This window comes from Eretmochelys imbricata, chromosome 21 (genome assembly GCF_965152235.1).
Source record: "Eretmochelys imbricata isolate rEreImb1 chromosome 21, rEreImb1.hap1, whole genome shotgun sequence".
Lineage (NCBI taxonomy): Eukaryota > Metazoa > Chordata > Testudines > Cheloniidae > Eretmochelys > Eretmochelys imbricata.
The window spans coordinates 5,252,061-5,272,140 of record NC_135592.1 but is presented as its reverse complement, the minus strand read 5'-3'; the positions used below and the strand labels follow the sequence as shown (position 1 = coordinate 5,272,140).

At 44.2% G+C, this 20,080-nt stretch overlaps 1 protein-coding gene across 5 annotated transcripts in view; it reads left to right on the top strand.

The window, feature by feature from the left end:
* The first annotated feature begins 1,989 nt into the window (after nucleotides 1-1,989).
* Nucleotides 1,990-20,080, top strand: part of LOC144278259 (complement component receptor 1-like protein) — a 34,444-nt gene continuing 16,353 nt past the window's right edge. For 2 of the 5 annotated variants that reach the window (XR_013348551.1, XR_013348549.1), the window contains exons 1-8: nucleotides 1,992-2,200; nucleotides 3,532-3,717; nucleotides 7,953-8,046; nucleotides 9,965-10,050; nucleotides 10,918-11,112; nucleotides 12,160-12,339; nucleotides 13,868-14,053; nucleotides 18,863-18,956. Coding sequence is in view for 2 of the 5 variants with exons in the window: in XM_077839502.1 (XP_077695628.1) it covers nucleotides 2,125-2,200; nucleotides 3,532-3,717; nucleotides 7,953-8,046; nucleotides 9,965-10,050; nucleotides 10,918-11,112; nucleotides 12,160-12,339; nucleotides 13,868-14,053; nucleotides 18,863-18,956 (1,097 nt within the window). In the remaining 3 variants the exon portion in view is untranslated. Of the gene's footprint in view, nucleotides 2,201-3,531; nucleotides 3,718-7,952; nucleotides 8,047-9,964; nucleotides 10,051-10,917; nucleotides 11,113-12,159; nucleotides 12,340-13,867; nucleotides 14,054-18,862; nucleotides 18,957-20,080 lie in introns of all 5 variants that reach the window. The other 3 variants (XM_077839502.1, XM_077839501.1, XR_013348550.1) reach the window with 2 other exon arrangements.

Genomic DNA, 20,080 nt, shown 5'->3' with positions numbered 1-20,080 from the left:
CCAGGATATGCTTTCCCTGCACTGCAGGAATTCCTTTGGGGACCACACCATTCCCTTTGTAGTCCCTACATGCTGCAGGAGTTCTCACTGTGTACAGTTTCTTAGTATTTTTGAAAATTTTATTGCATGCAACTAGAATAACCCCTTATACCTCTCATCAGCAGGACATGAACTCGCAATTTCTGACACTTGAGTTCAGACAGCTACCACTAAAACTATAGAGGCCTTATAGCTGAATTAGGGAAGAGCCTGGCTTCCTCACTTATCCCTACTCCTGCCTAGTGTGGTGCCCCCAGAGTGGGAGACGCTCTACCATGGCCCATGTGCTATCTATGGGGGCAGGTTGGAGCCCCAGCCCCACTGTTTGCCACAACCCCATTGCAGCTCCCAGGCATCCTTAGTGCAGCGTCTTCCTGCTGCAGGGGCATAGTGTCAGAGTTAAGAGATGTGGGTTGTTTTTTTTTTGGCAGGGTGCCAACATTTGTCTGGCAAGGCATGAGAGTGAAGGGAACTGGTGATTTTTTTTTGTTTTAAGTTGATATCTCAGCCAACCCTGAATGGAATTGCCTGGGGGGGGGGGACACAAAAAAAAGCACGTCTCTAACCTGAGCGCTGTCTACTGAATTTCAAAGGGCTGCTGTAAACAATGGCAATGTTTGAGAAAATCTAATTTCACAAGACTCTGTTGTAATAGAAAGATATTGCCACTCTCCATACAGGGGTCACTACCAGCTCCGTCTGTGAGTTAGAAAGAAGGGGAACAGGCGGTCTAAATTGTAAACAGACACCATTTCCCCTTACACTTTGCCTGACTAAATGTGGCTAGCCTTTGTGGCCAGATCACAGCAATGAGCTCACTCTGAGTTCTGCGGAAAGGAGATGTATAAAATACGATATTCTTTTTATTAAAACATAAAACAAATGTGAGCGCTACTCCTGCAAACTGTACTCTTGTGAGCAGACCCTGTCGTTGCCTGGAGCCCCACTGAAACCAAGGGCCAAGCCGCAAAGGCTCAAGGCTCCAGCAGCAGAGGGCTGATGCCCCTTGTTAGACAAGCACCTAACCCACACGTGGGTGACATAAATATCACGTTCTCAGTGACAACTTGTATATTGTGTTCGCAGAGATGCAGTAAAAATCAACACTTTGGAGGCAGATCTTCCAGTCTTTATGTAACGCTGACAGACCCCGATCATTGGCGGGTGGGACTGAACCTGGCACCTTTAGAGTTTACTAGTGCACCAGCCTCTACTGTATGAGCTAAAAGCCAGATGGCCCTTCTCTAAGGCTGTAGAGCAGACTCAGTAATCCTGCTCTAAGTGGTCTCAGTAGCACTAGACGAGAGAGAACACCACGCCCAGGACGGGTGTGGGTTACATTTCCTTCTCACTCGATCCTTCTTTAACCGCCCACTGCAGTCAATGACTCTTGCCCGATTCAAGACTGAGGCATGATCTCTGGATGGCGCCCAGGGGTTCTCAGACGAAGGGGGGTCATAACCCCTCACGGAGTCACCGGGTCAGTGCAAAGGCGGGGTTGCGAGCTGTCAGCCTCCAAACCCGGCTTTGCCTCCAGCATTTATAATAGTCAGCCCCCCGCTCCCCTGCGCGGGCTTGGGCCGCCCGCAGGCTCGAGGTGAGGCACCGGCGACCGCGCGGGATGAGCCAGGCCGCGGCCCACCCGCCCGGCCGCTCATCGCTGCAGGGAAACCCACAGGAGCGCGGCCGCGCCGCCCGCCGCCTCCGCCAGGGACCCGAAGCGAGCTGGAAGCGGGGCCTGCCCGCCAAGGGCCCCGCCCGGGCCCCGCGTGCCCGTGAGCGGCGGGGGCGGCGGCACCGACTGGAACAAGGAACCGGCGCCGCAGCGCCCCCGAGCGCGCAACCCCCAGCGCCGACCGCGAGGAGGCCCCGCCCCCGGCTCTGGCCGGACAGCTCGCGAGCGCTCAGCGGCGACACCGGCCCCGCCCCTTCCCCGCCGGGCCCTGCTGCTTCCCCGGCTCCCTTGGCGGCCGGCGCTGGGGCTGGTAGCTGCGCCAGAGCCGGAAGCTGCAGTTCGGAGGCGGCGACGCCCTAAGGCCCCTCCGCCGCCGCCTTCGCCCCGCGACTTCTCCCTCTGCCGCCGCCATGGTCTCGGGTCCGCGCTGCCCGCCGGGCCTGTGGGGGCTCCTGGCGCTGCTGCTGCCGCTGCCCGGGGCTCGCGGTGAGTGTGGGCGGGGGGGCCCAGGCGGCCCCTGCCCGGGCACAGAGTCCTCCCGGTCTCTCCCCACCTCCATCGGTGCACGGCGCCCCCGGGCCTCCCCGTCCGGCCCCTCAGCCCGGGCTGCGTCGAGCTCGGCCCGCGGGGGGAGGAGGGGGCCCGAGCCGCGCGGCAGCGACAGGTGCCCGCTGCCCCAGCCCGGCCCCTGGGGCGAGCCCCGCGCCTCTGCGAGCCTCGAGCCCCCGCGAGCGCTTCTGCCTGGGGGCTAAACTCTGTCCCGCTGGTGGGAGTGTTAAGGCCCGGGGGCGGCGGCTGGGGGTGTCTCCTGTCGGTGGTTGGAGGCGGGCGTGGGGTGGGGGGGAGAAAAAGCCCCTTCGAAGAGCGGGTAAAGGTGCTGTAGCTGGCCAGCTTCAGTAAAACGAAGTGTGGGGCATAAGACTCCTAAAGACTGTCAAATGAGCAAGTTCCCCTGTTATAGCCTTAGCTTTGTGACTGTACAGACAGAGATATAAAACCTTTGTTAAAGCTAATGTTAAAATGATGTAATACACAGGGTAAGACAAGTGTGTCTGTATATCTGGGTATAATGCTTAAATGATCCAAAAGTACAAAATTTGGTTTGAAAGTCATAAGGTACATATAGTCGATAATCTGCAGTATCCTAAATTAAGGTTAACATACTCACATCCAGTTATTTGAGTACATCACTCCTAAAAGGTTATACTAAGAGGAGCTTGTGGAAAGCAAATATAGTAATGAGTGAAGATTGTCCCTCAGTCATTGAGAATTTAGGGTCAGTTGCCACTTAGAAAATACAATACAGTACTTCAGGAAGTTTTTCAGTTACTTTCCCCACTTTGCTTCTCATTAGCACCTGTCCATGCATCACATGAGAAATATGAAAGTTACCTGTCTCAGAGATGGCTTTCCACCAGCTGTTCTCACTTGTTCTAATGCCAGACATGTTTCGTGTATTCTTCTGTAGATTGTTATCCTTTGCCTTCTACGTCACCTTCTTTCATGTTACTCTGTATGATTGCAACCCTCTCTCTAAAACCTGTGGGTGGAGCAATGTCTTGTTTTGCACAATATACTTACCCTACGTTACTACACATATTCAGGGTGATGTATACATGGTAAATTTTAATGTACTGCAGTTCTGTATCAAGCCCATTCAGTAAACTAGCTTCAAGACTCTAATGAAAACAAGTACCTCCAAATTGTCCCCAATAAAATCATATGTGGCTTCTCAAAAACTAGTATTCTGTTACAACAGACTACTGAATATCTTTCGTAGTTAACTTTTTCTCTTCCTTGCCTGTCTCTATTGCTAGGCACTTGTGATTCTCCTCCAAGGTTGCATTTTGCTGAGCTGCCTGGGGTCGTGAACAATTCCTATCCTGTTGGGACCAAACTGAAATACTCCTGTCGCCGAGGATACATTTGGAGCTCTGGAAAGTCTCCTTTTGTTACATGTCTTGAAAATTCAAAATGGTCAGTAGACGCTGAGTTTTGTGAAGGTGAGTATCTTTGTTGCTTTTCCATTTCAATTGATGTGCAAGCCATCTTGACACAGTTAGGAATCTCTCTTCTGTTGGGTATCTCTCTTCTATTGGCATACGAAAAGAAGGCAACTCCCATCTTTTCCTGTGCTGTGTATTTATACCTCTCTACTGTATTTTCCACTCCATGCAGTTGTTACAGTCAGTTTTAGCCCACGAAGGTTTATGCCCAAGTTAATTTGTTGGTCTCTAAGGTGCCACAAGGACTTCGAGTTGTTTTTGCTGATACAGATTAACACACCTACTGCTCTGAAACCTGCTACAAATAAGTAAACACTTTGGTGTGCTAAGTATCTGTCCTTTTTGAAACATTGTAGTTGCTGTATCCCTGATAACGAAATATCCTGAATTCACTGTACTAAAAGTAAACCCAGTATTGAATAATGTCTCATAGAATATCAGAGTTGGAAGGGACCTGTGTTACAAACTTGGTCAAAATAGTAATTCATAACAAAACTTAGAGAATACTCCTCTTGGCTTCATTGCTAAGAGTACGATAAGATTTTTGCAAGTTTTCTCATCTCAAGACTATAGATGCTATATTCCATGTAACTAGTAAGGATATCTACAGTTGGATGCTGATGAAACTTAACTCTGCCTTCTTGTGCATATGTTTTAAATTATGATTCAATTTGTCGTATTGAATACTGATGGGACTTCCTTGATTAGCCTCAGATTCACCTACTCTGGCCTGCTGGCTTGAGAAAATACTTTATTTATAGGCCCTGATTCAGCAAAACACTTAGTGCGTTCTTAAGTCCCACTGACTTCAGCGGGCCTTGTTTTACTGAATCGATCAGGCCTTAGTAAAGAGGTCACAATTTTTACATACCTTGTATGCATTGAGAGATCTTTCCTAGTGCAGTCATAAAAAGTGCCAACGTTAGCTTTGCATGGATACAGTGTATCTACATTGAACTCCCTGTAGATATGGTGACTTTTTGATACAGCTCTGCAATCACATCTGTGAATACATCAAGGATCGTATTAGCCCTTTTTTCCATAGGATTGCAGTGGGAGCTTATGTTCAGTTGATTGTCTGCTGTGATCTCAATCCTTTTCAGACTTGCTGCTTCCCAGAATATAGTTTCCCCGTTCTCTAGGAACAGCCTGCATTTCTTGTGCCTGGATGTATAATTTTGCGTTATACGGTACTAGAATGAATTTTGTTTGAACGGACATAGGGAGTCCAGATTGCTTTGTAGGACTCCCCCAGTCTGTGTCACCTGCAGATTGTATCAGGAGTGATTTTTGTTACCTTCCAGACAAATGATTTAAAATGTTGAATAGCATCAGGTCTAAGACGGATCCCTGCAGAATCCTACTAGAAATAGGTTTGTTTGATGATGATTCCCATTGATGACTGCTCCTGGAGATGTCAGTTAGTCAGTTCTTGTCTGCAGTGGTGTTGCAGCAGTGTCAATCCCAGGATATTAGCGAGACAAAGTGGGTGAGATAATATCATTTATTGGACCAACTTCTGTTGGTGAGAGAGACGAGCTTTTGAGCTTACACACCATTCTTCTTGGTCTCAGAAATGTATTCCAAACCTGAAGACTAGCTCTGTGTAGGGTCGAAAGTTTCTCACCCACAGAAGTTGGTTCAACAAAAGATATTGCCTCACCCTCTTAGCCAATTCTTAGTCCATTTAAGTTGTGCTCTATTGATACTGAAGTGTTAATTTTTTATTTAGAATGTTGTGTGGTACTAAGTCAAACAGCTTACAAAAATCTAGGCATATTACATCAGTTACGTTTATCAAACATCTTTGTAACTTCAAAGAACGACAGAGGTTTATCAGAGAAACCTGATTTTCCATAAAACCATATTGGTTGGTATTAATTATGTTCCTGTTCTTAATTCCTTATGAATTGGGAAAATTTTCCCTCCACTGCACAAGTGGTCAGAACAGATTTGCCCTTGGAATTGATGAATCCCACAATACCTTTTAATTATTATGCCTGTGAGTGAGATCATGTTAACTAGTCTACAGTTACTGAGGTCATTCTGGTTTCCCTTTTTGAATACTGGCACAAGATCAGCGCTCTTCCATTCTTCTTGAATTTCCAGTTACTCTAACTTCTTATAAATCTTAATCAGTGGGTTAGAGATCTCCTTGGCCAACTTTTCAGGACACTTGGGTGCAAGTTATCCCAAGATTTTGATTTAACAATGTTTATCCCTAGCAGATGTAGTTCAACTTCCTCCTTAATTACTAATAGACATGGAAGTACTTCATCAGACTCTTGTGATGAGACTACGTTGTCGTGCTTCTTTCCAAATACAAAAGGGAAATATTTCCTGAACACTCCTGCCTTTCTTGTATCATAATTGTTTTACCCATCTCCATTTAGTAACAGGTTTGTACCTTTACTACGCGTGGTATACTCAATGTATCATCCAGACTAATGAGAATCTGTCACCGCTGTCCTCTAACCTGGGGGTGCCCTTTACAAAGCTTTGGTGCTGTAGCCTCCAGTCTGGACTGCTCACAAACAGCCTCCAGTGTGCAAGTCACTCCCAGCTAGGTCTCGGCCAGCCACACCTTTGTTCTTGCAGTATAAGCAAAGCTGGTGAGGTGACCCCAACAAATCCCTAGTATTTCCCCGCCCTGCCCCCCCTTTCCAGAAATGTATGTCTTGTATTGCCCAGCCCTCTCCCGGACAATACAAATTCATTTCGAGTCTCTCCTTCTTTCTTGTTACCCAAATAGAGTTTCACAGACACTTCAATTTAAACACACTGGATTAGATGAAACAAGTTTATTAACTACAAAGATTTTAAGGGACTGCAGGTCATGAGGCATGAGTCCGAAAGGTGACAAGAGAGGTCAAGATAAAGCACAAGTGGTGCTCAAGTTAAAAAACGCTGTTAAATTCGAAATGAAGTTTTTCTTACCGTATGCTCTCAGCAGTCTTGCTGACCAAACTTCTAAAGTGAGGACCCCTTCTTCAGCTTAGTTGGTGCTTCCTTTGTCTCTTCTAGTGCAGTGAGTGGATGGATGGAGTGAGAGGGAGGAGGGGGTGCCTGGGAGTTTTTGTTGCTCCTTTTTTATAGTGTCAGTCCCGCCCCTGGGAAAACATTCCCAGCTGACAAAAAGTCTATCGGGAAAAGATCTTCCCTGCTGCTTTTCCTCTCTTTTTTGGAGGTTTTTTTCTTCCTGCTTGATGACTGCTTGTTGCTTAAATGCAAATTAAGCAGAGCACACATTCCTTTGAGACAGTCCTGTTTGCCAGCTTGTGCTGTAGGTTTGCAATATGAGTTAACATTATACAGGGAAATCTTCTAACTTCAGAGACAATGTTACCATGCATTTTATCAGGGCAGTATTGACCAGTAAACTGTACGTTTTCAGGTTTCAGAGTAGCAGCCGTATTAGTCTGTATTCACAAAAAGAAAAGGAATACTTGAGGCACCTTAGAGACTAACAAATTTATGCTCAAATTTGTTAGTCTCTAAGGTGCCACAAGTACTCCTTTTCTTTTTATACATTTTCAGATGATGCCTCACAAGGCATGCTCGGTACAAAGATTATTACGGCAGTCTCTAGGGTTTGGACACGGGTACATTCTCTTACAGAAGGATTTCTTTTGTCCCTAACGATCTTCAAAATCTTCTCCTTATTGTCTATAACCATGCCACTTGTGAGACTCTCACTGATGTCTTTAGTGCCCCATATAAATGTTTACATTTCGTAACTTACGCCGTCTATCCTTTTTTTTTTTTTTTTTCTTCTGTGTCTTATGTTGCTTTTTATTTGTAATTGCTGCCAGTTGAGGTCAGTGGGTCTACCCACATGAATATGGTTCTGCATATGAGTTTTCGGGATCTGGGCGTTAACGTTTACAGTATGAATATTTGCGCTTATACTAAATCTGCAAGGGGATCTTAAATCTCTTGTTTCAGGATATACGGCAACCACTATCTGTGTGGGATTAGGAAGCATCATCCCGCTTCCACTTCTCCTCACTTCCCATGGGCATGTAACAAAATTATCCATAATGTGGGTTTTAAGCTTTCCTCCTTAGCCTTTGGTGCTGACTGCTGTCGTACAGGACAGATACTGGACTCCAAGACCATTGGCTTTGATCTACCATGGTATTTGCTGTGTTAGAGGGTGCAAGTTAGGATATCCCCTTTTTCCTATTAAGGTAATCTGAGGTAACACTAATATTCGTCTTGTTCTCTTCTAGGAAGACGATGTAAACCACTCGAACTCGAAAACGGCAGGGGTGATTTAACGGATCTCCGGTTTGGTGCAAGAGTAGACTTCTCCTGTGATGAGGGGTGAGTGGCAAATTGCTTCTTTGGACTAATTAATAGAACCTAGACTGGTGTAAAACTGCTGTTGAAGTCGGGCAAAATGAGACAAGAAAGCCTGCTTAACTTCAAGAACATAAGTGAGTGGTGTGCTATAAATCTGTATCCATGGGCTGGGGCCCTTGTTAAGAATTACACCTGCGATTTTCAAAGGAGTTGAAGGAAGATAGCCACCCAGCTATGGTTGTCATTCAGTGGGAGATGGGCATCTAACTCGCTCAGGTGCTTTTGAAGATGGCAGCCTAGAGCCCTCAGGAGATCCTCCAGCAGGGGTTGGGTTATGATATTGAGAGTCCCACCTCAGGGGTCATGTGGCACTTACTGACCCGTGCCATCTCTCCCTTGTTACAGGGGTTTCTGTGAGGGTGCTGGGAGCTAGTGGCAGAATATTGCCCATAAAATGCAGCACCAGGTAGAGGCAGACCTCTTCCTGCTCTACAATAGCGAATATTTGTCTGTCCCTCCCTTAGAGATGTCGGTATTCCCCAGGATAGCATCAAGTGCAGTTGTTGCTTTTGTCCATATGGGTTATGTTGCCAGGCCTTGGGGAATCAAAAATAGCTTGTGACTTCCTTGCGCTGAGCAGGTGTGTTTTGGATTTTTGAGGTCTCAGAGTTGAAGGCCAGAAGGGACCACCCGATCCTCCAGTCTGACCTCCTGTATATCACAGGCCACTAACACTTCCCAGAGACCCACATACTAAACTCAACCAAAATGTAGTCTAAAATACTACAGCCCACAGGAGCTTAGGTTGTCTTTGGGTGTAATTCTGTTTTACAAACTAGCAGCTGCTTGGGCCCATCTGTGCGCGCGCGTGCTCTCTCACTGTTCCCTGCCTTCACAGGACATTGATTTCTTCAAGTTCTTTCACTTCAATTTAATCGAATGCTAAGTGTGTTCTGTAGTGAAGACCAAGTGTAAGCTTTGTCAGTATGCTGCAACTTTGTGTGCTGGGTTTAGCTGGACCTTCAGCTCAATGGACTTGGAAATGCAGTGCTTTTGGCTAAGCCCTCAAGGGTTAACACGTTGTTATTAATGTAGCCTCACACTCTACAAGGCAGCACAAATGGAGAGAGGAGGCACATCATGGCAGAGAGAGACAGTCTCACACACACACACGCATGTGCGTGAGAGAGAGAGACACGTGTGTGCATTGCTCCTTTAAGTACGCTGACCCCAGTTTAAGTACATTGCCTTTTTAAGTAGATCAGCAAGTTGACAGCAGTTGCTGGCAGCAAGCTCCCTCTGTCCTGAGCCCTGTCGTGTTCTCCCCCATCTCTCTGAGGAGAAGGGGTACAGCGGGAGGGGGACACCCTGACATTAGCACCCTTCTTCCTCCTCCACCCCCGCACAGCAAGCAGGAGGCTCCCGGGAGCAACTCCAAGGCAGAGGACAGGAGCAGCACAGGGCAGTGGGGGGAGGGACGGCTGAACTGCCCGACAATTGATAGCCTGCTGGGCGGTTGCCACACAGGGAACTTAGGGGAGCTGATGGGGCGGGGCGGCTGCCGGTCCACCCTGGTTCGAAGCCCCCACCAGCTAGCTCCAACGGGCTGCTCTTTCTGCAAGCAGTGGACAAAGCAGGCGGCTGGCAAACAACGTTCTAAGGGAGCATTGCGCAGCTTTAAACAAGCATGTTCCCTAATTGATCAGCAACGAAACAATGTTAACTGGGACGATGTTAAGTGAGGCGTTACTGTAGCTGTACCCACGTAGATGTGTACTGGACCTGGCCTCCGTGTTCCTTGGTCCTGTGGTGTTAGATGTATCCCTTTTTCAACGGTTTGTCTCCACCTACTGGCAGAAAGAAACCATGTTCCATCTTTCTGGACGGGGGACTAGTTCTTTGCTTCCATGAGTCACAAACTTGAACCTTTTTTCTTTAGGTATAGATTAATTGGACCGACTTTTGCCCAGTGTGTGATTGTGGGAAATGGAGTTGATTGGGATACGGAGGTTCCACTTTGCGAAGGTAAAGCAATTTAATGGTTTTAAGAACAGTTCACGTCTGGAGATGATGCAGCATAGCTGGCGCTTCAGAGGAGTCTCTGTTCTTCCTTTGGCATTTAATCCAAATGACAGTTTTGTTGTGGGGAGGAATGAAATCGTACTGTGCTTCACCATGGTGTTTAGATGACTCCTACAGAATCTTTTTTTTTTTTTTTGTGGGTACCTTTTAGATTATTCACCTGGCACTGTTTTAATATGCACAATCCAACAGGCCTCATGGGTCCTCTTCACTATTGTATCTGTGTAATCCTCCTGTTCACTATGTAAAAGGCATGATAATGACTTCAAGAAGTTTTGATGCTTCCCAAATGTGACTATCCACTTAAAATCTGAGGCTCTTTTGGAGTGAATCACAATTAATTTGCCTCTACCTTAATTTGATCTCTTGAATGCTTTCTGGGCTTGGTCTATCAATGATGCTGCTGATGTCCAGTCTAGTATCAGCTGCTGCTAAAAGAACTTTTCTAGCTTAGTTTTCTTCTGGTGGAATAATACTACATCTCGAGATGCCAGGCAAGAGGTTCTGGCTCCTTGAGGCTAATGTTGGGAAGGAGCGCGCTCTGCTAAGGTCATCTTCCAGAGGGGCTGGTGTTTTATGGAGCATCCTCCTTGAGCAATGGACGTACTGGGTTGGGTCAAGCCTAAAAGCAGACAAACCTTCAGAATCTGAAAGGGGTGTTGCTTCAAATGTTAAAATGGAATGTTAAGTATGCTTCCAAATGAATAAATAGCTTTTTGGGGGGATCTGAGACAACTTTCTTAGTGAAAACTCTCTTCGGTTCACCTTCAGTGGAAACTTTAATTTTCATGTTGACATTCTTTGCTTCAGCAATACCTTGTCGTCCACCTCCTGATATCACCCAGGGATCCCATAATGGTCAGAGTGGAGAAGAGTTTTCCTTTGGCTCAGCAGTAACTTACAAATGTGACCCGGGCTTGTCTCTTATTGGAGAGGCCTCCATTCATTGTACAACGAAAGATCATTTCAATGGAGAGTGGAGTGGGCCTGCCCCTGAATGCAAAGGTTAGTAGCGTCTGTTTTTTATCCCCTTCTTATTCTACGATCACCTTCCAAGAAAAACTCTATTTTGATTGCTAAGTAAACCCATAAACCTGAGGAAATTCAGTTAGTGCTTTGTCCCCCTAAATACGTATCATGAAAACTAGTTACTGTTGAAAAACTAAAGAATGACTGACACTTCATGAATCATTCCTGGAAACAATTTTTGCCTCTAATACATCCTGTGTTTTTTGTCTCCCCTCAGTGTTCCAAGATTGAAGTTAATTCTCAGGTCACAAACAGTTGATAAACTCTTAAACTAAGGTTTTGCTTTTATGCCAGTATCCTTCAACTCAAGTGCTAAAGGGGAGTGGACGGAGAGAGAGGCTTACAAGCAGGATTGTTTGGCAAGCCTCTTTTTCAGAACTCTCTGGGAGGGCTCCTTGGCAGTGAAGGCTCAGGCTTCTGTGAGTTCATATCACAGCCATAAAGTTCTTCGGAGGGGGAAATAAAGGTCATTGTACAATCCTCATTTTAGTGACGGCAGTGCTCCTGCACACTGTTGCATTTAGCTAACAATGCATTTATGTACTTGGTATTTAAGCAGTTGCAACAACTTGGTTTTATTCTTTCTGAGTTTGCCAGCCTAACAGCTGGGATTGAGGCTTTTTCGAAGGCATTAGGCAGGTTGGTCACCTCGCTACTTAATAATAACTCCCCCAAAAGCAGGGAAGTTCAGTTCCAGAATGTCATTGTATGTACATCTCTTTTAACTTGACCCAAATTCCTGATGGCTTCGTAAAATGATGATTAACTTGTGCAGTTTACTGTGGGGGGCGGGCCCTGATAGCCATACAGTTGGGTGCTGTGGTGTATATAGACTAGCGTCTTTTTAAAGGAAAAGATCCAGAGTTGTATAACTTTATTTTGAAATACATTTTGGTACCTGCTGTAGTCAAGTATCAGGGTGTTTTCGTCTTTCCTTTAATTCTCCCCCACGCCCCCATATCCCAACACACACTACATGCTTCCTGTGCCAAACGTTCTTATGCTGGTACTTTTAATTTTCAGTGGTCAAGTGTCCAGAGCCAGAAGTTAAAAATGGAAGAAAGCAATCTGGGTTTGGACCGGACTATTCATATGGAAACGCCGTAATATTTGCATGTGATTCTGGCTACACTCTGCATGGTAGCAGTTCAGTTAGATGTGAAGCTAACAATTCTTGGGTTCCATCTTTGCCAACTTGTCTACGTAAGTATAAGCAGTTGCGTTGAACCTTTTATATGCTGATGTTTAGCAACGTTAAAATAATATAAAGTTTGAGTGTCTGTGTCCCCTTTTTGTCATCGGCATAACACATACTACACCTACAGCTTCCCCTCTAGGAGGAACAAAAGATACTTCTGGTGAGTTGGAAGAACTTTTGGCTATTTAAAGCTTCCAGTTTTTTAGCATGTAGTTTCTACAAGACTGAAAATGGCAGTGTGAAATTCACGAAGTACATTTCATCTCTAAGTTCTGGAGCAGCTTGCGTGTTGGCATGTGGCTGGGTGGCTGATGTGGAACCACACTTCTGCTAGCCTTCAGCCCCTGGGAGTGCTTTTGCCCGGGAGAAGGCTCATTGGAACGGCTTCTGCCTTGGAGGTTAAACTCTGTTCCGTATCGTGAGATAGCGTTAATACCCAGTGCCTGCTGCTGTAGGATGAGGAATGTCTCCTGTCGTAGTTGGAGGTAGGCTAGGGAAAAGAAAAAGCCACTTTGAACAGGAGGTAAAGATGCAGCTTCTTTGCTGTACCAGTTTCAGTAAAACAAAGTTTAGGGTATAAGACTCCTAAAGATTATAAAATGAGCCAGATCCCCTGTTACAGCCTTAGGTTTGTGACTGTACAGAAATAGATTAAATTTTTTTTATTAAAGCTAACGTTACAAAGATCTAATGCACACGTTAAGAAGAGAGTGTCTGTACATCTGGGTATAATGCTTAAATTATCCAAAAGTACAAAATTTGTACCTTATGACTTTGAAACCATATAGTACATAATCGACAGTATCCGAAATTACGGTTGTTAAATTCAGTGATACGGTTAAGGTATTAGCATCCAATTATGCAGGTACATAACTCATAAAAGGTTATACTAAGAGTATCTTATGGAAAGCAAATATAGCAACGAATTAATATTGTCCCTCGGTAATTGAGAATTTAGGATCGGTTGGCTGTTAGAAAATACAGTACAGTATGTCGGGAAGTATTTCAGTTACTTTCCCCACTTTGCTTCTCATTAGCACTTGTCCTCATGCCTGTCATGCAGTTTCCATGCATCAGATGAGAAATATGAAAGTTACCTGTCTCAGAGATAATGCCAGACATGTTTCGTGTACTCTTCTGTAGATTGCTCTCTTAGTCTTCTTTGCCTGTACGTCACCTTCTTTCGTGTCAGTCTGTGTGGTAGCAACCCTCTTTCTGAGCCTGTGCTGCATTAGATCATAAAACCTGTGAGGTGGAGCAATGTCTTGTTTTGCACAATGTACTTACCTTACGTTACCATACACGCTCAGGGTGATGTATACATGGTAAATGATGTAAAATTTTAATGTACTATAGTTTTGTATCAAGCCCATCCAATAAACTGGCTTCAGTGCTCTAATGAAAACAAGTACCTCCAAATTGTCCCCGATAAAATCATTTGTGGCTTCTCAAAAACTAGTATTCTGTTACAACAGACTACTGAATATCTTTCATAGTTAACTTTTTCCCTTCCTTGTCTGTCTCTCTTGCTAGGCACTTGTGATTCTCCTCCACGGTTGCATTTTGCTGAGCTGCCTGGGGGAGTGAAAAATTCCTATCCTGTTGGGACCAAACTGCAATACTCCTGTCGCCCAGGATACATTTTGAGCTCTGGAAAGTCTCGTTTTGTTACATGTCTTGAAAATTCAAAATGGTCAGTAGACGCTGAGTTTTGTGAAGGTGAGTATCTTTGTTGCTTTTCCATTTCAGCTGATGTGCAAGCCATCTTTTATTGGGTAAGTGGTTCACAGTTCAACACTGGTATCCATAAACACTTTCTAAATACATTTTGGACAGTTCTTTGTTATATTAGTGGTTGACTTCAGAGAAAAAAAATCAGAAGGCTTCCATGTCTTTGTAGGCTTCTTTAAGAGCAGCTAAAATGCAAAATTCCAGTAACTTTAGCCTTCTGTGCTGAATACTCTCAAATAGGTTTCAGAGGAGGAATAGGTTTATCAGATTTCTTCCTGGTTTTTAGGCCTTGTGCTGAATATCTGCCTTTCTAGAACATCAACATCTTGTGTGGTAGTAGATATAAACTTAAGAATAGTGCAGTTCTTCTCTCCCAGAAACCCCACTGTCCACATAATGTGCGTGTGACTAACTGGGAGACATTCAGTGCACACCAGTGAAGTTATTGGAATTTGATACTCTACCTATGCGGGTCAGCTTTAAATGGAGGTATAAAATAAAGGACGTCTAAGCTTTCATCTTTTTAGTTTCCCTAATGATCTTGGTTCTTACCATGTCACCTCTTTTAATTTTGTTCAAGTGAGTGCCACAGAACACTGGACAACTACAACTTGGTGCGGTTAAATTCATTGTGTTCATAGTATTTCCTGTTGATAGTATAGGGAACATCACAAATACTGCAATAAAGTGAAACACTTCGGTGTGACAAGTGTCTGTCTTTTCGGAAAAATTGTAGTTGCTCTGTCCCTGATAACAAATGATAGAGTTCAGCCCTACGGAATTCACTGTACTAAAAGTAAACCCAGTATTGAATAACGTGTGTTATAAACTTGGTCAAAATACTAATTCATAACAAAGCTTAGAGAATACTTCTCTTGGTTCATTGCTAAGAGTACAATAAGATTTTTGCAAGTTTCCTCCTCTCAAGACTATAGATGCTATATTCCATGCAGAAGTCCCTAGTAAATGCAGTACTACAGTAACTAGTAAGGATATATACAGTTGGATGCTGATGAACCTTAACTCTGTCGTCTTGTGCATATATTTTAAATTATGATTTAATTTGTCAAATACTGATGGGGATTTCTTGACTAGCCTCAGACTTACCTTCTCTGGGTTGAGAAAATACTTTATATATAGGCCCTGATTCCGCAAAGCACTTAGTGCGTTCTTAAGTCTCAGTGATGTCAGCGGAACTTGTTTTGCTGAATCGATCAGGCCTTAGTAAATAGGTCACAATTTTTATATGCCTTGTCTGAATTCAGAGATTTTCTTTTCCCCCAGTACAATAATAAAAAGTGCTGACTTTATCTTTGTTTGGATACAGTATATTTACATTGAACTCCCTATAGATACGGTGACTTTTTGATACAGTTTATTCTTCGTGGGAATAAGTCTACTCCGGGAGAAAGCATCACAAATAACTCTTGTGGGGGCAAAGAAAAGCTCTTCCACTGAGCTTGACTGAGGAACATGCAGTTTTTAGCTGTCTAAAATCAGGATTCACGTATCAAGAAAATTAATAACAAATATTTACAAAACGCAAAACAAGCCTGTGAACATACTGCCACAAAATGGAGGCAAAGAACAGGGTAAGGTTCAAAAAAGGATGAGACACTTAGAACCGGGTCTGGCAAACATGTTGCTTAATGTTGCACATGTGAATAGTCCGCTGCTTCATAGAGTTTAATGCTAGAAGTAATTGTGCCTAGATGTATAATTTTGCACTATACGGTACTAGAATGAATTTTGTTTGAACGGACCCAGGGGATCCAGATTGCTTTGCAGGACTGCCCTGTCCTGCTTTATCACTCCCCCAAACTTTGTGTCAGCTGCAAATTTTGTCAGGAGTGATTTTTGTTTACTTCCAGTCAACTGATTAAAATGTTGAATAGCAGCAGGTCGAGGACCGATCCCTGCAGAATTCTACTAGAAACAGGTTTGTTTGATAATGATTCCCACTGATGTGACTGCTCCTGGAGATGTCAGTTAGCCAGTTCTTGTCTGCAGTGGTGTTGCAGCCGTGTCAATCCCAAGATATCAGCGAGACAAAGTGGGTGAGATAATATCATTTATTGAACCAACTTCTGTTGGTGAGAGAGACGAGCTTTCGAGCTTACACACCATTCTTCTTGGTCTCAGAAATGTATTCCAAACCTGAAGACTAGCTCTGTGTAGAGTCGAAAGTTTCTCACCCACAGAAGTTGGTTCAATAAAAGATATTGCCTCACCCTCTTAGCCAATTCTTAGTCCATTTAAGTTGTGCTCTATTGATACTGAAGTGTTAGTTTTTTATTTAGAATGTTGTGTGATACTAAGTCAAACAGCTTACAAAAGTCTGGGCATATTACATCAGTTACGTTTATCAAACATCTTTGTAACTTCAAAGAACGACAGAGGTTTATCAGAGAAACCTGATTTTCCATAAAACCATATTGGTTGGTATTAATTATGTTCCTGTTCTTAATTCCTTATGAATTGGGAAAATTTTCCCTCCACTGCACAAGTATTCAGAATAGATTTGCCCTTGGAATTGATGAATCCCACAATACCTTTTAATTATTATGCCTGTGAGTGAGATCATGTTAACTAGTCTACAGTTACTGAGGTCATTCTGGTTTCCCTTTTTGAATACTGGCACAAGATCAGCGCTCTTCCATTCTTCTTGAATTTCCAGTTACTCTAACTTCTTATAAATCTTAATCAGTGGGTTAGAGATCTCCTTGGCCAACTTTTCAGGACACTTGGGTGCAAGTTTTCCCAAGATTTTGATTTAACAATGTTTATCCCTAGCAGATGTAGTTTAACTTCCTCCTTAATTACTAATAGACATGGAAGTACTTCATCAGACTCTTGTGATGAGACTACGTTGTCGTGCTTCTTTCCAAATACAAAAGGGAAATATTTCCTGAACACTCCTGCCTTTCTTGTATCATAATTGTTTTACCCATCTCCATTTAGTAACAGGTTTGTACCTTTACTACGCGTGGTATACTCAATGTATCATCCAGACTAATGAGAATCTGTCACCGCTGTCCTCTAACCTGGGGGTGCCCTTTACAAAGCTTTGGTGCTGTAGCCTCCAGTCTGGACTGCTCACAAACAGCCTCCAGTGTGCAAGTCACTCCCAGCTAGGTCTCGGCCAGCCACACCTTTGTTCTTGCAGTATAAGCAAAGCTGGTGAGGTGACCCCAACAAATCCCTAGTATTTCCCCGCCCTGCCCCCCCTTTCCAGAAATGTATGTCTTGTATTGCCCAGCCCTCTCCCGGACAATACAAATTCATTTCGAGTTTCTCCTTCTTTCTTGTTACCCAAATAGAGTTTCACAGACACTTCAATTTAAACACACTGGATTAGATGAAACAAGTTTATTAACTACAAAGATTTTAAGGGACTGCAGGTCATGAGGCATGAGTCCGAAAGGTGACAAGAGAGGTCAAGATAAAGCACAAGTGGTGCTCAAGTTAAAAAACGCTGTTAAATTCGAAATGAAGTTTTTCTTACCGTATGCTCTCAGCAGTCTTGCTGACCAAACTTCTAAAGTGAGGACCCCTTCTTCAGCTTAGTTGGTGCTTCCTTTGTCTCTTCTAGTGCAGTGAGTGGATGGATGGAGTGAGAGGGAGGAGGGGGTGCCTGGGAGTTTTTGTTGCTCCTTTTTTATAGTGTCAGTCCCGCCCCTGGGAAAACATTCCCAGCTGACAAAAAGTCTATCGGGAAAAGATCTTCCCTGCTGCTTTTCCTCTCTTTTTTGGAGGTTTTTTTCTTCCTGCTTGATGACTGCTTGTTGCTTAAATGCAAATTAAGCAGAGCACACATTCCTTTGAGACAGTCCTGTTTGCCAGCTTGTGCTGTAGGTTTGCAATATGAGTTAACATTATACAGGGAAATCTTCTAACTTCAGAGACAATGTTACCATGCATTTTATCAGGGCAGTATTGACCAGTAAACTGTACGTTTTCAGGTTTCAGAGTAGCAGCCGTATTAGTCTGTATTCACAAAAAGAAAAGGAATACTTGAGGCACCATAGAGACTAACAAATTTGAGCATAAATTTGTTAGTCTCTAAGGTGCCACAAGTACTCCTTTTCTTTTTATACATTTTCAGATGATGCCTCACAAGGCATGCTCGGCACAAAGATTATTACAGCAGTCTCTAGGGTTTGGACACGGGTACATTCTCTTACAGAAGGATTTCTTTTGTCCCTAACGAACTTCAAAATCTTCTCCTTATTGTCTGTAACCATGCCACTTGTGAGACTCTCACTGATGTCTTTAGTGCCCCATATAAATGTTTACATTTCGTAACTTACGCCGTCTATCCTTTTTTTTTTTTTTCTTCTGTGTCTTATATTGCTTTTTATTTGTAATTGCTGCCAGTTGAGGTCAGTGGGTCTACCCACATGAATATGGTTCTGCATATGAGTTTTCGGGATCTGGGCGTTAACGTTTACAGTATGAATATTTGCGCTTATACTAAATCTGCAAGGGGATCTTAAATCTCTTGTTTCAGGATATAAGGCAACGACTATCTGTGTGGGATTAGGAAGCATCATCCCGCTTCCACTTCTCCTCACTTCCCATGGGCATGTAACAAAATTATCCATAATGTGGGTTTTAAGCTTTCCTCCTTAGCCTTTGGTGCTGACTGCTGTCGTACAGGACAGATACTGGACTCCAAGACCATTGGCTTTGATCTACCATGGTATTTGCTGTGTTAGAGGGTGCAAGTTAGGATATCCCCTTTTTCCTATTAAGGTAATCTGAGGTAACACTAATATTCGTCTTGTTCTCTTCTAGGAAGACGATGTAAACCACTCAAACTCGAAAATGGCAGGGGTGATTTAACGGATCTCCGGTTTGGTGCAAGAGTAGACTTCTCCTGTGATGAAGGGTGAGTGGCAAATTGCTTCTTTGGACTAATTAATAGAACCTAGACTGGTGTAAAACTGCTGTTGAAGTCGGGCAAAATGAGACAAGAAAGCCTGCTTAACTTCAAGAACATAAGTGAGTGGTGTGCTATAAATCTGTATCCATGGGCTGGGGCCCTTGTTAAGAATTACACCTGCGATTTTCAAAGGAGTTGAAGGAAGATAGCCACCCAGCTATGGTTGTCATTCAGTGGGAGATGGGCATCTAACTCGCTCAGGTGCTTTTGAAGATGGCAGCCTAGAGCCCTCAGGAGATCCTCCAGCAGGGGTTGGGTTATGATATTGAGAGTCCCACCTCAGGGGTCATGTGGCACTTACTGACCCGTGCCATCTCTCCCTTGTTACAGGGGTTTCTGTGAGGGTGCTGGGAGCTAGTGGCAGAATATTGCCCATAAAATGCAGCACCAGGTAGAGGCAGACCTCTTCCTGCTCTACAATAGCGAATATTTGTCTGTCCCTCCCTTAGAGATGTCGGTATTCCCCAGGATAGCATCAAGTGCAGTTGTTGCTTTTGTCCATATGGGTTATGTTGCCAGGCCTTGGGGAATCAAAAATAGCTTGTGACTTCCTTGCGCTGAGCAGGTGTGTTTTGGATTTTTGAGGTCTCAGAGTTGAAGGCCAGAAGGGACCACGCGATCCTCCAGTCTGACCTTCTGTATATCACAGGCCACTAACACTTCCCAGAGACCCACATACTAAACTCAACCAAAATGTAGTCTAAAATACTACAGCCCACAGGAGCTTAGACCATTATGTGCCATGGTCAGAGAACAGGAGGGCCTGAGGTGCACAAATTCCTCGGGTCCCTGTCATGGCAGGGAAATGTGGAAGTGAGATATATAGTGAGATAATCCTGGCAATTGACTTGCACTCACATACTCCAGAGGAAGGCAAGAAAACCCCCAATGTCACTGCCAATGTGACCTGGGGGGAAATTTCTTAACAACCCCACATACTAGAGCCTGAGCATGTAAGTCAAGCACTGAGGTGAGAGTGGTTGATGCCACCTCAGAGTCCTGGCCTTCCCCATCCAGTGTCCCATTTTCAGCCATGGCTATCCCTGATGGTTCAAAGGAAGGAGATAAAA